Below are 17899 nucleotides of genomic sequence, written 5' to 3'. Positions count from 1 at the left end.
AGTGTGTGTTTGTGTGTGTGAGAGTGTGGAGGGGCGACTGAGGGATCAACGAGAAAATGTATGCAGCCTGGTCTGGAGAAATACACTCTCTAGGGCTGGGAAACACTCAGACTTTTTAAGGTATATTCATCATGAAACAATGTGGTCTGTATCCATAGCATTTACTGGTATGTTGTATTAAAATAGCGTCATGTTTTCATCTAGATTGCACAATTTGGGACGATTTGTAACCTTGCAATGCAGATGGATACACCTATTTCCTTGTTTTTCACTGGCGAATCCATCTTGCAAAGCTCCTATCTGAACCGTTTGGGCCCGATTAGAAAGTGACAGGACCAATCAGCAACAAGGGGCAGTACTTTCAGGCACGGCAGAGTTGTGACGTAAACAAGCAGCAGCAAGGGGGGTACAAATATGGTGGAAGAGCTTAGCGTGGATGCTGCTAAAGCATAAGTTTTATCAGACCTTGACAACAATTTTTCGTTAAAAGAAGAACAAAGAACAGTGGTGAGTTGTTTTCTTTTCAAAAACGACAAAAGTCACGTACTGACATGTGTATAGTCGCCATGATTGGCATTATTCCTCGGTAGCTGTGCACCTCTATAGCGGCGACGTCATGTGTTTTGTTGCTCTGATTGGCCTGTAAAGATGTGACAGACAGAACATTCATCAAATCACACTCCGAGTTTTTTTCAAAGCCTCTGCCTTTCCCAAATGCTTAGTATTGAAGGTTTCCCAGATGGATGTGTCAAACACATCGATCTGGCGTGTCAGGTTAGGAAGTCAGGGTTTTGGTCTAAATTTTACCAACATGCAGACAACAATGTGCACAACTGACAAGGAGCAATGTTTTTTTGTTGATACAGTGCAAATACACTATATTGCCAAAAGTATTCACTCATCTGCTTTGACTCACATATGAGCTAAAGTGACATCCCATTCTTAATCCATAGGGTTTAATATGATGTTGGTTCACCCTTTGCAGCTATAACAGCTTCAACTCTTCTGGGAAGGCTTTCCACAAGGTTTAGGAGTGTGTTTATGGGAATTTTTTTTACCAGTCTTCCAGAAGCGCATTTGTAAGGTCACACACTGATGTTGGGCCTGGCTCTCAGTCTCTGCTCTAATTCATCCCAAAGGTGTTCTATCGGGTTGAGGTCAGGACTCTGTGCAGGCCAGTCAAGTTCATGAACACCAAACTCTCTCATCCATGACTTTATGGACCTTGCTTCCAACTGGTGCACAGTCATGTTGGAACAGGAAGGGGCCATCCCCAAACTGTTCCCACAAAGTTGGGAGCATGAAATTGTCCAAAATCTCTTGGTATGCTGAAGTATTCAGAGTTCCTTTCACTGGAACTAAGGGGCCAAGCCCAGCTCCTGAAAAACGACCCCACACCATAATTCCCCCTCCACCAAGCTTTACACTTGGCACAATGCAGTCAGACAAGAACAGTGCTCCTGGCAGCTGTCAAACCCAGTTTTATCCATCAGATTGCCAGATGGAAAAGCGTGATTCGTCACTCCAGAGAACACGTCTCCACTGCTCTAGAGTCCAGTGGCAGCCTACTTTTACCACTGCATCTGACTCTTTGCATTGCACTTGGTGATGTATGGCTTGGATGCAGCTGCTTGGCCATGGAAACCTAATCCATGAGGCTCTCTATTCACTATTCTTGAGCTAATCTGAAGGCCATATGAAGTTAGGAGGTCTGTAGTGATTGACCCTGAAGAAAGTTGGCGACCTCTGCGCACTATGCACCTCAGCATACGCTGACCCCGCTCCATCATTTTACGTGGCCTACCACTTCATGGCTGAGTTGCTGTCATTCCCAATCGCTTCCACTTTGTTATAATTCCACTGACAGTTGACTGTGGAATATTTAGGAGCGAGGAAACTTCACAACTGGTCTTGTTGCCCAGGTGGCTTCCTATCACAGTACCACACTGGAATTCACTGAGCTCCTGAAAGCGATCCAGTCTTTCAAAAATGTTTGTAGAAACAGTCTGCATACCTAGGTGCTTGATTTTATACACCTGTGGCCATGGAACACCCGATTTCAATTATTTGGATGGGTGAGTGAATACTTTTGGCAATATAATGTATGTATAAATATGCTGGCAACATTTGAGAAAGTGGGAAGAATTAACATGAAGGAGGTTTTTTTGTTTAATAAAAAATATATTAATAAGTTTGCAGCATTTGGAAAAGGAGCACACTTTTTATCCAAATTGTAAAAAGATGTCAGTATTTGGAAACTTTGGCTGAACTGGTAAATAATGAGGGAAATTTGCTTCTGCCAGTTCTCTACACATATAAATGCACTTCTCTAAAATGATGCCATCATATTTGTGCAATTTAGACTGTAGTCTCTCTCTGTTTAGATTAAACAACATCCCTGAAGATTGGGGCTGGTTCCAGATTGGGGACCAGAAACCTGATCCAAGTACAGTGCTTAATAAATTTATTAGACCACCCTAACCCTAACCAAAGTAAGGTTTATGCCACAGCTGCCCTACATTAACAGTTTTAGTAATTACCAAAATCATTTTTTATGTTTCTGCAATGGTTAATACACCAATATGTAGAAGCTATTTAACCAAAATGATACTTTTAATGCTAAAATATAATTATTATTGTTATCCATGAATTTTCAAATGTACTGATTTACAAAAAAACTGAAAAAATAGTAAAGCACATTAATATTTCTTGATTAATTTGGGCATGGTACATTGTAAATGTGAATGTGAATGCAACCATGCTCAATTATTGGCACAGTGGTGAGTAGAGCTGTAAAGGGAATGATGAACGTCTCCTGTCATTGCAAAAACCAATAAGAGTGAAACACATTAAACCTAAAGTACACTGAAAAGAAAACAACCTTAAAAAAAACTGTGAAATATTGACAGAATTGACAAAAATTGTCTGCATTTGGACAGTTTTCTAAACCAAAAGACAGATAAACCACACAACTCATTTTTTTTGAAAGAGAGAGAAATTGCCTTCTAAATTGCACAAAACTGAGCTGAGCTGCAGAGTAGATGTGAAATTAGGAAGAGGGTCGTTGTTGGTGTTTGTGAAATAATAAAATGATCCATAGAAGCAGGATGGACTCTATTGTCTGCATGAAGAATTAACGGATCAACCAGAGTGGTTGCCATGATTGTCTCTTCTTTTTTCTTCTACTTGGCAGATTTGCAAAATAACTTTGTGCTATATCAGAGTGTTTAAAACACCCTCCATTGTTTGTCTAGGACAGGGTTCCCCAATTATTTTTTCCCAGGGTCCAAAATATTTCAAGGACAGAAAGCCGAGGGCTTGACATGGATTTTTTTTTTTTTTTTTACATATACATGTATGGGTAAATTACCTACTTTAGACAGAGGATTTATTTGCAAGTAATCTTAACAGGTTAGGCATAAATATGCTGTCCTTCTATCACGTGGCACTTTTTTTCACATTTTTAACATTTTAAGACCCACTGATGCTAAATTTACAAGACTGGAATATTCATTATAAATATTCATTCAACATGACTGTGTATAGGTTTAAAACGACAACCTGTTGTCCACAATATCTGATCTGACCCCAAGATTATTTCACCCTACCTAGGATCGGTGCAGAGTCCAGAAAGAGAGAGATAGAAGGATCCTGCGGAGATGTTTCCCTAACTGCTGCGCTATTACTGCTCAAAGAGTTACATATAAACTCTCATCTACTGAGTGAAAACTTGAATTATAAGAACAGTACATGTCTGAGCCACAACAGTCATTCTTCTGCATGTCTGTTCCCTCTGAACCCCCCGACATCCCTGCGCGCATCATCTCTGTGCATAATTATGTCTTTGAGCGCTGCACCAAGACCAAAAATGCTGACCTCTCATTTCATAGGATAGCCTGTGTCCAGGTTAGGAATACATTTTCAGTGATAAAGTATTTGTTCTATCATTATGAGAGTAATTTTTTACCTGTAATGCGACCTGAAGTCAAATATGGCAAAAGATTTATAAATACTGTCCTGTTTAAATGTAAATGATCAAGACCATAGTTGCACGTCTTGTTGACATAAAATTAAATCGTATGTAAGTAAAATTACTTGATATTAGTTTGGCATTACAGATTCTTTATAATGAGGGATTAAATCAGGCTCACACTGAAATAAAAAACATAAAAAAAAAAAAAAAATCAGATAAAATAAATCCATCTCCTCCAGTCTTAATAATCATGCAGTCTGTATCAGCCGCTTTTTGGACAGCATTTTTGCAGCGCTGAGGTGAAGCAGTTGCGCTGCTGTACTCATGCCATGCGTCTGTTTACAATGTTCCTCCCTGCTCTAAAGAGAGTTCAACATACCATATTTAACTTACTTATTGCATAGTATTACGAACCTTCTTGCTATAATTACAGAAAGATCATGATAAATTTGTGAAAATTTGTATATTAAACACCTAAGAGGGTAAAAATTGAAAATTAATATCTTTTTTCAAATTTCCATCTTTTTTTTCCCAAACGTCTCGCGGGTCAGATGACACCTGATGGCGGGCCGGAAGTGGCCCACGGGCCGCCATTTGGGAATAGCTGGTCTAGGACCTCTTTTTGTTGCTGTGGCACTATTTTAATATAATCAAAGCAAAGTTTTTCCTTCTGGTATTGCTATGACTCATTTCTTATTTCTTTTCTTTCCATAAAAACATACGGAATATACATCATGTGTCTGCATGCAGCTTAAACCTGTTATGATGTTTTTAGTCCATGTCGCCCAGCCCTATCACACTCTCACACATCGAGCAGTCGATCATGAAAACTGGCGGCAGCAGTGGCGGTGAGAATGTGTCTGCGGGGATGTGTGCGATCTTTGTGTTGGATGAAAAAATGACTAATAGACAAAACTCACCACCCACACGCACAATATTGTTTCTTTTCTTGTGGTTATCACTTCATTTTCCCACTCATGCCTTCCTGTTTGTCTTTTTCTCCAGACTGCGGGGGATGGAGCGACCCGACGAAGAAACCCACCTACAACCAGCCTCTCGACAACTCACTGAGCTTGGCCAAGAAATACACGATAAAAATAAATAAAGGAGCAGAGACGAATCAAAGAAAAATAAATAAGTTGATAAAGGGGCAGAGACAAACAACAGATAAATAAATAAAGGAGCGGACAAACGGAGCTGAAGGACAGAGGAAACATTAAAATAAAGGAACAGAGACCAGGTGAAGTTTGGGACTTTCCTGATCCAGCTCAGCCTCAGGGTCATCCCCATCATGTCGCTCTCTGTCGCCCCACCCTCTGGCCTGCTGCTGGTCCTTGTGTGCTGCCCCCTGCTGGGTATGGTTCAGCTTGCGAGTAGCAACAAGGCGAGCGATAATGCCCACCCTCACCTGGGGGACTCGGACCCAGAGCGCTGCATGAGGCATCACTTTGTAGAGACGATCACACACCCCATCTATAAATGCAACTCTAAGGTAGGAAATACTGACACACAATTGGGGAAGGAAATGGGTACAGGTAATTTGAAACCACTGTCGACATTGTAAACAGTGGATGGGTTAAGTTCTCCAAGTATGAGATGTTTCCAAATCTAAACTGATTTTAAAACGTGGAAGACCTCAAAAATAAGGACAGTTTAAAAAAGAAGAATAGGAAAACTGTGATATGGCTTCATGAGATTTGTGTTGATACTATAGCAATTCCACAAGCTGGTCTTGTCTGCTCATTCTCTTTTGCTATGATGGGTATTCCATCAGAGGCAGACCAGATCAGAATCATAAATGTGAGTAACTAGGACTTTGCACAGGTATTTAGCAGGAACATTCAACCATATGCTAATGGGATTATTCAACTCCTATCTATCGTGGTGAAGCCTCCCTGAAAAGTAAATATAAAGATATGTTTGATATTAATGATTCTAGCTTTGACTGCCTTTTATGGAGTACCCACTAAACTAATGAAAAGGAGAAGATCAGGTAGGGTAACTATCCAGGATATTATTGGTGTCAGGGTCCAGCTGAATCTTCTCTCGTCAGACAACAGGACCCTCCAGGACCTGCTTAAGAGAAACCGCAACCAGATCCTTGGAAATGTTCAACCACATATATTTAAGAAATTCTGGACATCTGGATGGTATTTAACTAAAAGGGGAAGGAGAAATAACTACCTAAAGTGCACTGAAAACAATGTTAAGACAGAATTTAACCAAAAGAAAAAACATTGTCCAAATCTTACAAAAAACATTTGGTACATTTGAACAGTAAAAGAGAATGAAACCAAAGTCTAATCTGTAAAAAAAATATGTAAAAATGTTTAATTTTTATTTTGTTTTATTTTTTTGACCAACAAAGGGAAGCCACTATCAAAACTGACCAAAAAACCTGTGTGCATGTGAGCAGTATTTTTTATCAAAAGAGAGAAAAAACAATGTCACAAGGATAAACCACTCTCTAAACTGCAAAAAAATCACTTACAACATTCAGACAGCAGTTTTACCGAGAGAGGAACAACGGTCTAAATTTTACAACCCATTTGGACAGCAATTTAACCAAAAGTGAGAGAGCCTAAATTTCCCAAGGCTTCTTTATTAGCAACATTAGGACAGCAATTTTAATGACAGGTAAAGACCACAGTCTAAACTGCAAAAAACAGCAGCATTTGGGTAGCAATTTTAACCAAAAGAGAGAGAAGCACCAGTCTTAATTGCACCAAATCATTATCAACATTTGGACAGCAATTTAAATGACACAGAGAAAAAAATAGTCTAAATTGCACAAGTGGCAAGATTGTCTTCTTCTTTGTGGATTTTCAAACCAGCTACCTCCACTCACTCTATCAGATTGTGTTCATGTAAGTGTGCTGGGGTGCAGAGCAATGTTACTGAAAGGAACGGAGAGGGGGTGTGGTCATGCTCAAGCATGGTACAAAACCACCATTCCTAATGTGAATTGTGCTTCATCTTTATGAAATGTCAGACATTTCTCCTTCTCTGCTTTGTTTTTCATGGTGCAGTTTTCATTTTGTGTAAACAGCTCATTTTACCAAAAAACTTGGATCACATGATGCTAGATTTGGATGCCTTTTTAACTTAAAAACATTATTTTTTCCATTGTTAGTGCACATAGAAATACACAGTGTAAGTTAATCTGCCTCATTGTGGTTTCCCACTCGTTTTCTGGCCCTGAGTCATTGAAGGCAACAGAGACATTTTAACTGATAGATGGACTAAACTGTTACAAACATGAGGGGAACGATTCTTAACCTCAGAGACTAAAGAAAACTTTAAACTAAAAACCTTCGACTCTGACTGAGCTCTCATTCATCTCCCAGACTTTTTCTCTGAACTCCTTGTCTCTCAGCCAATCCTGTGTCTCCTTTTTCCTCACGTCACTTTATCTCCATCTCTCCGTCATTTAGGCGAGTCACGCATGGTTTGTTTTTGAGTGAGCAAGTGTTTTATCGTGCTGGATGGAGACCTTTGCCGCTCCTCAGGTGGGGCGCAGATTTGGCCAGAGTGGACACCTCCCTGCTCGCTCCAAAGTCAGACAAGCTGCAGCAGGGCTGGGAAATATACATATACATTGTATACATCCATAATTTTCAAATGTAATAAAGAGTGAGATGATAGTGTTTATTTTTTAAATCAGTGTCAACATACTGATGCAGAGAGCAGGCCTCATGCTCTTTGAACATTTACAATAACTACTGAGTAATACGCTGAGTGACCTCAAGATAATGTGAAATGTTTGGTCTAAATGGAGGATTTTTATTTTATCTATTTTATTTTTATTACCTCCACCAAGGAGGTTATGTGATCAGGTGTGTTTGTTAGTTTGTTAGTTTGTTAGCAACATAACTCAAAAAGTTGTGGACGGATTTTAATGAAAATTTCAGGAAATGTCAGAAATGGTATAAAGAAGAACTGATTAGATTTTGGGACTGATCCAGATCACCATCTGGATCCAGGAATGTTTTTAAAGGATTCTGTTCTATTGGGAGATAGGACTAATGGCGGAGGTCTGTGCTGTTACCACTTTACACCAGGAGATGGCGGACATGAGTAACTTTAATCCCAGCAGCATGTTTTTGGTGTGTTTCTATTCAAAATTTTGGAGTTTATAGAGTTTGAAAGACGCACAGCCAGTCAAGGAGACAAGTCGGAGCGTAACAGACAGAAAGATGGCGAATTGTGGCTAGAATACTGACAATGCTGGGAGGAATAGAGGAATATTCACGCTCTGCCATGACTTTCAGTCGTCCAGTGAGACCATGGGTGCTTCCGCCATGACAGCCCACACGTAGCGAAGCCAATGCTTTGCTTCACCATGTCTCCACCTCACTGGGGAGGGAGTAATCGGCAAATTAGATTTTGGGAGTGATCCGGATCATCGTCTGGATCCAGGAATGTTTTTAAAGGATTCTTCACAATTGGGAGATAGGGCTGATGGCGGAGGTCTGCGTTCTCTGAGTGCTTTTCTAGTTATAATAGGAACTCTAATGACACTGATAACTGTGTGATACTGCAGCAACAAGAATAAAAGTCATAGATACACAGTATTCACATATTTATTGTTTCTATCAGCAGAAATTGTAGGCAAATTCCTGCTAATTTTCTGAATTGTACAAACTAGTTGGCAACATTTCAAAAAGTTGGTGAAGCAAGGATTAAATATGGCAATGGAAACAGTTACAGTTGACCTATGTATCTAAACGCTGCCAATGTTTTTGTGCAATTAAGAGTGTTTCTCTGTCTGTTGGTTTAGAGTATTGTCCAGATGTTGCCGTTGTTTTTGAGCAATTTAAATGTGGTGTCTCTCTCTCTTTTGGTTGAAAATATCCAAATGTTTTATGCAACTTGAACAATGGTTTTCTGTCTGTAAGTTCAAAATGCTGCCTTCATGTTGGCTATAGTTAAGTTCTATTAATGTGTGGTTTCTCTGTTTCTATTGGGCTTATATACTGTCTAAACGGGGCTGATGTTTTGCAAAATCTAGACACCGGCTTCCTTCTCTTCTTTTAAATTGTTGTCTATATTTACAAAATAATTTTCTGCAATGAAATGGTTTCTCTGGTTCTTTTTGGTTGAAATCTTGGGTCAGTTTTTCAGTGTAATTTGGATAGAGGTCTTTCTTTTGGCCAAATGTTGATGTTGTTTTGAGTAATTTAGACATTTTTTCTCTTTTTCAGTGGAAATGATGTCCAAAGGGGGCCAAGGGATTTTTGTGCAGTTTTGACAGTTTTCTTCCTTTAACCTTTTTTAACCTTTTTTCACATTTTTTTGTGGATTTCTCTCTTTTAGTCAAAAGTTCTGTCCTGATATTGGTTTGGTCTAAGTTAGAGGTTTCTCTCCTTCTTTTTGGTAGATAATATTGTCAATTATATTGCTTATGTTTTTGAGCAATCAAGACATTTTCCTATTTCTTTTATGTTAAAAATGCTGTCTTAATGTAGTGATTGAGGGTTTTTGTGCAATTTTGACTGAATTTTCTTTTTCTTTTCTTTTTTTTTTAAATGTCAACATTTAAAGGGTTTTTGTGCAGGTTAGACACAGGTTTATCTCTCCCTTTTTTTAAGATAGTTGTCAAATTATTGTCAATGGTTTTGAGCAATTTAGTGATAATTTTTCTTCTTTTGATTTCCATCTGTCCCTTTTAAGGTAATCACTGTGGGTTAATTATTTTTATCATAACATTAATCCCATTTATTAGCTATCTGTTTTATTGGGGGCTTAAAATTAAACTAGCATAAACCAGAGGCTCTTGCTGCCCGACCCCCCCTCAAACACACCCCTGCACCCCTCCTCTTCACTCACACACAGCAGCTCAACTGTTTTGCTTTAACTAAACGAAGAAGTTAGATGTATAGAAGTTAAAAGAAAGAAGTTGCTAAATGTAGAAGTTAATGCTTGACAAGAGAGGCTGCAGAATAACAGGTGGCAGACACAATGAGAGTTTCTGTGCTGCAAATAGGAGTGAGGGAGAGCGAGCGGACACTGTACACACTTCATTGATTACGAATGGCACTGATCTCCAAAAAAGATATCATTAGGGTTAATTTACTAATGTGTGACAGCCAGGTAAAGGTTATGTTTGGTCAAGGTTGTACATGCATTAGCTGGATTTATCATGCAAACACAGAACTGAGGTTCAGAGAGAGAGCGAAGAAAAAATCACTCAAAGTGAGGCCCCCCCACGGTGATGAGGCCCTACACGCGATGCGTAGTCTAGGCAGGAGCGGGCCTGTTTAGAGCAGTTTAGTGGTTCTCTTCTGGTTGAATAATTTGTCCAAATGTTGATGATGCTTTTGGGCGTTTTAGTTGTTGGTTTGTCTTTCTTTTGGTTTACAAAAAAAAAAAAAAAAATCCAAATGAGGCCAATGTGCTTAAGTGTGATTGGGACAGTGGTTTTCATTCTTACTGTTAAGGACATCTGACAGAGTCTGCTGTTCAGCTCACTTCAGACTGAATCAGTCCTGAACGGGACCGGTCAACGTGTTTTTGGGTCTCTGTAGACTGAATCTGTCCTAAGCGGGACAGGTCAACATTTCTCTGGGTCTCTTAGACCGAAACGGTCCTGAACATGACTGGTCAACCGTTCTCTGGGACTCTGTAGACTGAATCCGTCCAGCATGGGACCGGTCAATGTGCTTCTCTGGTTGTCTGTAGAACTAAAAGGTTTGTTTGAGGGGAATACTGGTGGTTAGAGTTTTTTTTTTAAGGATAAAACCAGTTCACTACAAAACCACTGTCTACCTTTTTTGTGAGAACACTGTAAACTAGTTCCTGATAGTTATATCCCTATTCCATGTCACTAGGCCCCTGATAAACCCAGAGAATGGGCCCTCCCCAGTTGTGATTTATTGATATCAATGAGGGTGTGTTGGATCAGTAGCACTGGTGCTAAAATCTTGGCTAACAGTTTCTTCATTTTAGAGATAGGTGTGTCAAACTATAATTTGATCCTGATGTTGAAAATATTTATTCATGCCACTAACTACCTATTTCACTCCTTTCCCTGTTCATTTTTGCCACTTCTTTGTGCTACCATTAACCCATTTTGCTGCTTTTTACCCCTTTTTAGCAACTTGTTATTGCAATCTTTAACCAACTTTTTGCCAATTCTCTGCCTGAGTTGCTGCTTCTTTTTGCCACTGCTCACCAGTTTTTATCATTTTTGTCACCTTTTTTAACTCTAGCATTTTTTTCTGCTTTTCAAACATTATTTTGGCCAATCATTTTTTCTCCACTTTTAACCCATTTTTACTGCTTTTTCCCCCACTATCACTGTTAACACATTATTGCTATGTTTAACAAATTTTTGCCACTTCTTTTTTCCACAGTTAACCAATTTTTTACACTATTTTGCCAGTTTTGACGCAGAAGTTTCATTTTTGCTACTTTTAACACATTTTCTTGCCACTTTTCCTATTTTTTCCCCATTTTTCCTCTTTTTTTTCCCTTTTTTTCTGCCACTTTAACCTATTCTGACACTCTTTGCCCCTTTCTGTCTTTTTACATTTATCCAATTCTTTTCAATAAAAGTTGTCTTTGTTTCTTCTTCTTTATCTTTTGGCATCATTATACTTTTGCACATTATAGCTTAGCTTTGAAGTCTGACATTCCTTTCCTAAAGGTTTAGATCAGTGTGTCCATCCACACTGTTAATATTACCAATAAAAGGTAATTCTAAAAAAAGGCAGTTTTGGTCATGAAAGAGGCTACATTTGTCCTTATGCATAAATAAATAAAAATGTTTTTTTTGTCGCTTTGATAAGAGTAAAAATAAAATATAGTTATTGCAGATTTCCTTTATAGTGGACCAGTATTTTGCTGACCTCCATGAGCCCCTAGTTTTGCAGGACCCCAGAAGTTCTCAAGGATGACACGTAACCCCAGTATGCTCCCTCTGCTGGGTCAGTGATATGTGAATGTGTATGAACGGGATTAGTTTATACTGATTGCAGCAGTCAGAGCCTACACGTGGATGCTGGGATAGAGGCTGGTTGAAAGTGACAGTGCATCCCTGATTCAGAGCAGATCAGGCTACTGTAGGGCAGCTTTAATAGACCGCTGAATAAGGAGAATGTGTGGTCATGTGATTTGATTATGATTCATGTCAGGTGTGAAATCAGTGACTGAATGAACTAGCTTATAGGCATTATGATGGTTCTATTTTTTGGGATATTATTATTGAGCAGTTTATAATGAGAACAGCATGATGCAGAGAGGCGATGATGCCAGGTCTGCAAAGGCCTTAACCTTGCAGGGCAGATGGACCCGCCTGTTTCCTTGTTTTTTCACTGGCAAATCCATCTTCCAAATCCCATCTGAACCGTTTGGGCCTGGTTAGAAAGTGACAGGACCAATCAGCAACTAGGGGCAGTACTTTCAGGCGCAGCAGAGTCGTGACCTAAACAAGCAGCAGCAAGAGCTGGTGCAGTTATGGAGGAAGAGATTAGCGTGGATGCAGCTAAAGCGCCAGTTTTATCAGAACTTGACGACATTTCTTCGTTAAAAGAAAAACAAAGAACAGCACTGAGTTGTTTTCTTTTCAAAAACGACAAAAGTCAAGTACTTACATGTCTGTAGTCGCCATGTTTCACGTTGTTCGTCGGTAGCTGCGCACACGCAGCTTGATAGCTGCTACATCACATGTTTTGTTGCTCTGATCGGCCCATAGAGATTGACAGACAGAACGTTCACCCAATCATACTCATATATAGTCATATATAGTATAGTCGTATAGTTTTTTTTCAATGCCTCTGCCTTTTCTCAAACGTTTCCTATTGAAACTTTCCCAGATGGATGTGTGAAACACATCCATCTGGCGTGTCAGGTTACAAAGGCCTTGCAGAGCGTGCTCTTGTCCACAAAGCATCAGTCCCAATAAAAACATGAAATAAAGCATTAAAAGCAGCATTTACACAATCAGAGGAGTAAAATAAAGGCTAGTGGAATTATCAACGCTGCTGCAAAGACACCAGCAGTGATTTTCTCATCACCGTCTTTATAAATAAACGTCAACGTGTCTCCATCTTCTGTCGTCTTTCTAATCTCTGTGGTCGTGAATAAGAGGAGCAGTGAAGTGTGGACACAGAAGGCATCACACAGGAGGAATTGTCACTGTTGGACAGCCTGATCCTCCGCTGGGACAAAGACAAACGGTCTTAAAGTGGCGACAACAATCCAGCGAGTGTCTGCGTCTGTGTCAAAGTGGGAACACGGGTGGCGACACGCAGCAGCTGACAGCAGGACATGACACAGGAGTCTGTTTAGGGAGCGACGGGAATGTGGCGACACACGAGGGAACGCCAGCCGGACGACACTCACTCACTAATCAGGCCACAGCTTAGCCTGTGTCTGTTAGAGAGCTGACTGAGGGCTGTTCCCTTCACAATAAGAGCTCCTGACAGGTAGAAAATACAGAGCTGCTGCAGCTCAGTGCTTCGTTGAGTTCAGACATGTTTTAATGTAGATTCTAACAATAGATTTTCCTTCTACTAACAGTTAAGCTTCAGTCCTCCTTTTAAATTATCTTTCTCTCATGGCCTCTAAACCTGTAGAACTCTGTAAGAGAAAAGTAAAGTGGATAAAGTTCGATCGGTGTGTAGCTCTGGGAGTGCAAACAGAGAAAGAGGGACTCCTACACTTGTAGGTCTCATTGATATCTCATTGATATCTCTGTCTCTGCAGCTGCAAGGCCGAAGCTGCAGACAATCTGAGCACAAGCAGACTCAAACACAACGCTTTATTGTACCCTGAGACACAGCTCAGCTCACTTTAATAACGAGTATGTGTCAGTACTGGACCTTAATCATGCACAAACCTGCACAACTACAGCTCCTTTGTGTGTCATTTATATATTTGTTGATTTAGTTTTTGCACATGAGAAATACCTTTGCTGTAAGTACAACTTTCACAGGCAAAGTATGTAAGAGAGTTTGTGCAGGTGAGGCAAGGACACCAACAGGTTTATTCTAAACACCAAACATGTATTTCCTCTGTATCTACTATTATGTTTTTGTTGTGTTATTATTTGTGTTTTTAAATTTATTACAATGTTCATCAGGCAGATTTAAACACATTTTCATTTAAAACATGTTTACGAAGCATATATTGGTAAACAAATTAAAGAAGTGAATGCACTGTGCAATTTTCAGATGATTCTTTTTTAAGTTGCACAACCCACTTGGAAGTCGGGGCAACTTTCAGCCTGATAGTGCATTGTTTGTCATGCAGTGTACAAGAGGATGCAATGGTGACCACAGCCACACCAGCTGCTGCAGTATGGATTTCAGTCTTGTTTGATATTTTGGTTGTACAACTGCAGATACTCCCACAGTGAGAGCAGAACCACAACAGTAGTGGATGTGCCTTCCCTGACTACTAGAAAGGAAACAAACAGGCAGGCAATAGGCCTACCTGTGGACCTCCAGCTGAATATTTGTTATTACATAGCTGCTAGTTGTGTTTGTTGGTGATGACGTTTATGCACAATCCTGTGCAGAATTTTAGGCATGTAGGGCAGTAAGGATTCACTATGGGGTCTGGCATGCTGTAACCCGGCAATGGTAACCTCGACACATGTCGACAGCCAAGGTCGTTGACGTTTGACAACAGCTCTTTTGGCCTTTGGATGGTTACTGGGCCTTTGGGATATCCACAGCACGTCCAGGGGCTCATAGCAACCCTACTACCTGTCATTCTGGTGGGCCGGCAACTTCTGGGAAGGTTCACCACTCTTCCAAGTTTTCTCCATTTGTGGATAATGGCTCTCACTGTGGTTGGCTGGGGTCAAAGCCTTAGAAATGTCTTTTTAACCCTTTCCAGAGTGACAGATGTCAATGACTGTTTCTCATCTGTTCTTGAATTTCTTGAGTTGGTGCCATGATGTGTTGCTTTTTACTATAATGTGTTACTTCTACTTCACTTTGTCAGACAGGCTCTATTTAAGGAATTTCTTTCAAACTATTCTTTCAACCACAAATAATTCACATGAAGTCATTCAGATATATTCATGCATTTTGCTCATATGCAATCAAAACAACTGCATGTTTTAAACTTGAGCGTAAACTATCTTTATGACTGTGACTTTTAAACCAAAGCTTCCTGCTAATTTAAAGACTCTAAATTCCTGCTTTCTTCCATCTCCGTTTCAGATGGTTCTGCTGGCTCGCTGCGAGGGTCACTGCAGCCACACCACGCGCTCTGACCCGCTCATCTCCTTCAGCTCAGTGCTCAAACAGCCCTTTAAGAGCACCTGCTCCTGCTGCCGGCCGCACACCTCTAAGCTGAAGGCCGTGAGGCTGCGCTGTGCTGGCGGGACACGCATCACCGCCACGTACAGATACATCCTGGCCTGTAACTGTGAGGAGTGCAGCTGAGCGGGACGCAGCAAGCTCCTCCCACACCCTGAGACTTTAGGATCCCGTTGGCCTCGAGCCGAGCTGTAACACTTTCCAGAGGTTTAAATATCGAATCAGAAACCTGACAGGCTGGTTGTTTTCATGGAGAGACTCTTTGGAGCTTGTTCTTCCCTCACGCTGAACACGATCCCCTCGCTGTTTTGTGCTTCATGTCAGTATGAGGCGTTTTCTCCACACCAGACACCACAAACTGCTGCTCCCAGGGGCCCCCCTCATTACAGGCCCCTGTAATTTAGAACACACATGCTCTCAAACCGCAGATTGTTACGAGTATCTGTGCACTTTCTGCCTGCAGCTCCATAAAAACACCCGCAGAGCATCCTACAACGAATCGACACGGCTCATTAAAACGCAGCGACGAGGCTCTGCGAGCTTGGCGAGGACGACTCATGTGGAGGACCTGCCGAGAAGCACCTGTGACGCATTTACCCACCCAATAACGTTTTACACGCTCCCTGCAGAGACCGATCAGGCTGATCAGGCCTGTAAAATGGGAACGAGGCTGACGGGAAGGCTTGACATGATGAGACGTGACAGGCGCAGTAAACGAAGGATGGAAGGAGGGCTGACAGAACGTAGAGACAATCTGTGTTCATGTTCAGTGTTATCTCTTAAACTGTTGTGATGTCCTCTTTATTCTGACGCTTCTGATGGCATGTTCCATGTTTTGACTCTTTTGTTAAAATGTTCTGTGACTCTGCATTCGTCTGTAAATCCTGCAAACATTCACCTTACCTTCCAGTTGCATAAATACAGAATATAACTGTGTGTGCCGGTCATAAATCTCCATTAAAAGATGAACAATCAATCCCAGTTTACGGATTTATGGTTCTTTCTAGTTTAGTTTCTACTTTCTGAGCCTCCTTCATCTAGTTCAAGTTTGACTCAAGTATCCTGGTTATGAACCTCATTCTGGTTTAGATCATATTCAGGATTCAGTGTTTAAATGCACACAGTTAGTCATATCCCTGCATACATGAAAAATACTAGTATCCTGGTTTCTGATTGATGCAGCTCTAGTGCACACTTTTAGACAGGGCTCTAGTCCCAAAAACACATTTCAGTTAAACATCAGAAGTTGAAAATGAGACATTTTACCATTTCATGAAAAATACTAGCTCATTTGAATTTGATGGCAGGCGGGCTAGTTCAGGACCTGGACTCTTATTTTGTGAAGCCATACTGTCGTGATGCCTTCCCTGAAAGAGATGGTGTCAGGATGGGACTATATGTTGCTCTAAAATCCTTCTCTGCTTTTCAGCATTGATAGTCCCTTTCCAGATGTGCAAGTTGCCCACGCCATGGGCACTAACGCAACTCCATACCATCAGGGATGCAGGCCAGGAAAACAAGATTGATGGTCCTCCTCCTCATTAGTCATCAGGACATGGCATCTGTGGTTTCTAAAAGGAATTTCAAATTACGAATCATCTGACCACAGAACAGTTTTCCATGTAGCCACAGTCCATGTTAAATGTCTTCTCAGCCCAGAGAAGACAGCAGTGTGTCTGGATCTGGTTCACATACGGCTTCTTCTCTCCATGATCCAGCTTTAACTGTTGTTTGTGGATTGCACGGTGAACTGTGTTGACAGACAATGATTTCTAGAAATGTTCCTGAGCCCATGCAGTAATTTCCTGTACAGAATCAGATCGGATTTTTTTCAGGTGAAAACTGTTGTCGTTTATGTATTAATATTGCTGTGCCTCTAGACTGACCAACCCAGGGCCTTCGAAGCCTAGTTTGGTCACCGACACGGAGTTGAGTTTCCTGATGAAAATTAATTTGAGATTTTAAATTCTTAAGGTGTGAGAATACTCTCTTAGCTCTCTTAATAGGTCCTCCAATGCCCCTCACATTCCAACTGACAAACCTAATGGATCCCAGCCCATCCATCCAATCCTTAACAGCCATTAGTGATATGCAGACACTTAAGTATTTGGAATGATAAAATGAGAAAAGATTTTGTGCAAATTACATATGTCACTTGGAGCAAAGTAATAATAATGTACATTTTTTATTGGCGGGAGCAAAAAAAACACAAGCAAAAACAAATACAGAAAAAAGGTAAAAGATGAAGAACCCCAAACATGTTTGATCTAGAACTGATGTAAAATTGACATCATCAAACTAAACAAATATACACACTTTTTTCCTAAACTCACCTAAACAAGGATGAGCAAGCAGGAGATATTACTTACCATCTGAGGTGTATTTGCATCCCTTTGATACAGTACTCATACACCAATAACCAAAAGTCAGCTGAGCACCGTATAAAGCATAAGCAGAAATAAACGCCGCTGAGCAAACAATTCTGTTCATAAAGTCCAGTCAGTTATTAGTTCACAAAACAAACTATCAGAGGTGCCCCTCAAACAGTACACATAATTCACTTACTGCTATGTTCTCAGTAGAAACGCTCTGCTTCCTCCCCTGAGTCAAATATGCTCGTTTGTCCGTTTCTGGTGACGCATAGACGAGCTGG

At 40.5% G+C, this 17899-nt stretch overlaps 1 protein-coding gene across 2 annotated transcripts in view; it reads left to right on the top strand.

The window, feature by feature from the left end:
• The window catches only part of LOC121522881 (norrin cystine knot growth factor NDP), a 46081-nt gene extending 29921 nt beyond the window's left edge, over positions 1–16160 (top strand). Inside the window, exons 3-4 of one of the 2 annotated variants that reach the window (XM_041807558.1) lie at positions 4979–5465; positions 15148–16160. In XM_041807558.1, the coding sequence (XP_041663492.1) occupies positions 5265–5465; positions 15148–15372 (426 nt within the window). In that variant the 5' untranslated portion in view covers positions 4979–5264 and the 3' untranslated portion in view covers positions 15373–16160. Of the gene's footprint in view, positions 1–4802; positions 5466–15147 lie in introns of those variants that run through there. The other variant, XM_041807557.1, reaches the window with a different exon arrangement.
• Positions 16161–17899: the final 1739 nt, after the last annotated feature.

The sequence above is a fragment of the Cheilinus undulatus genome, linkage group 15 (genome assembly GCF_018320785.1).
Source record: "Cheilinus undulatus linkage group 15, ASM1832078v1, whole genome shotgun sequence".
Classification (NCBI taxonomy): domain Eukaryota; kingdom Metazoa; phylum Chordata; class Actinopteri; order Labriformes; family Labridae; genus Cheilinus; species Cheilinus undulatus.
The sequence above is the reverse complement of the archived record's forward strand: the minus strand, read 5'-3'. Positions and strand labels throughout refer to the sequence as shown.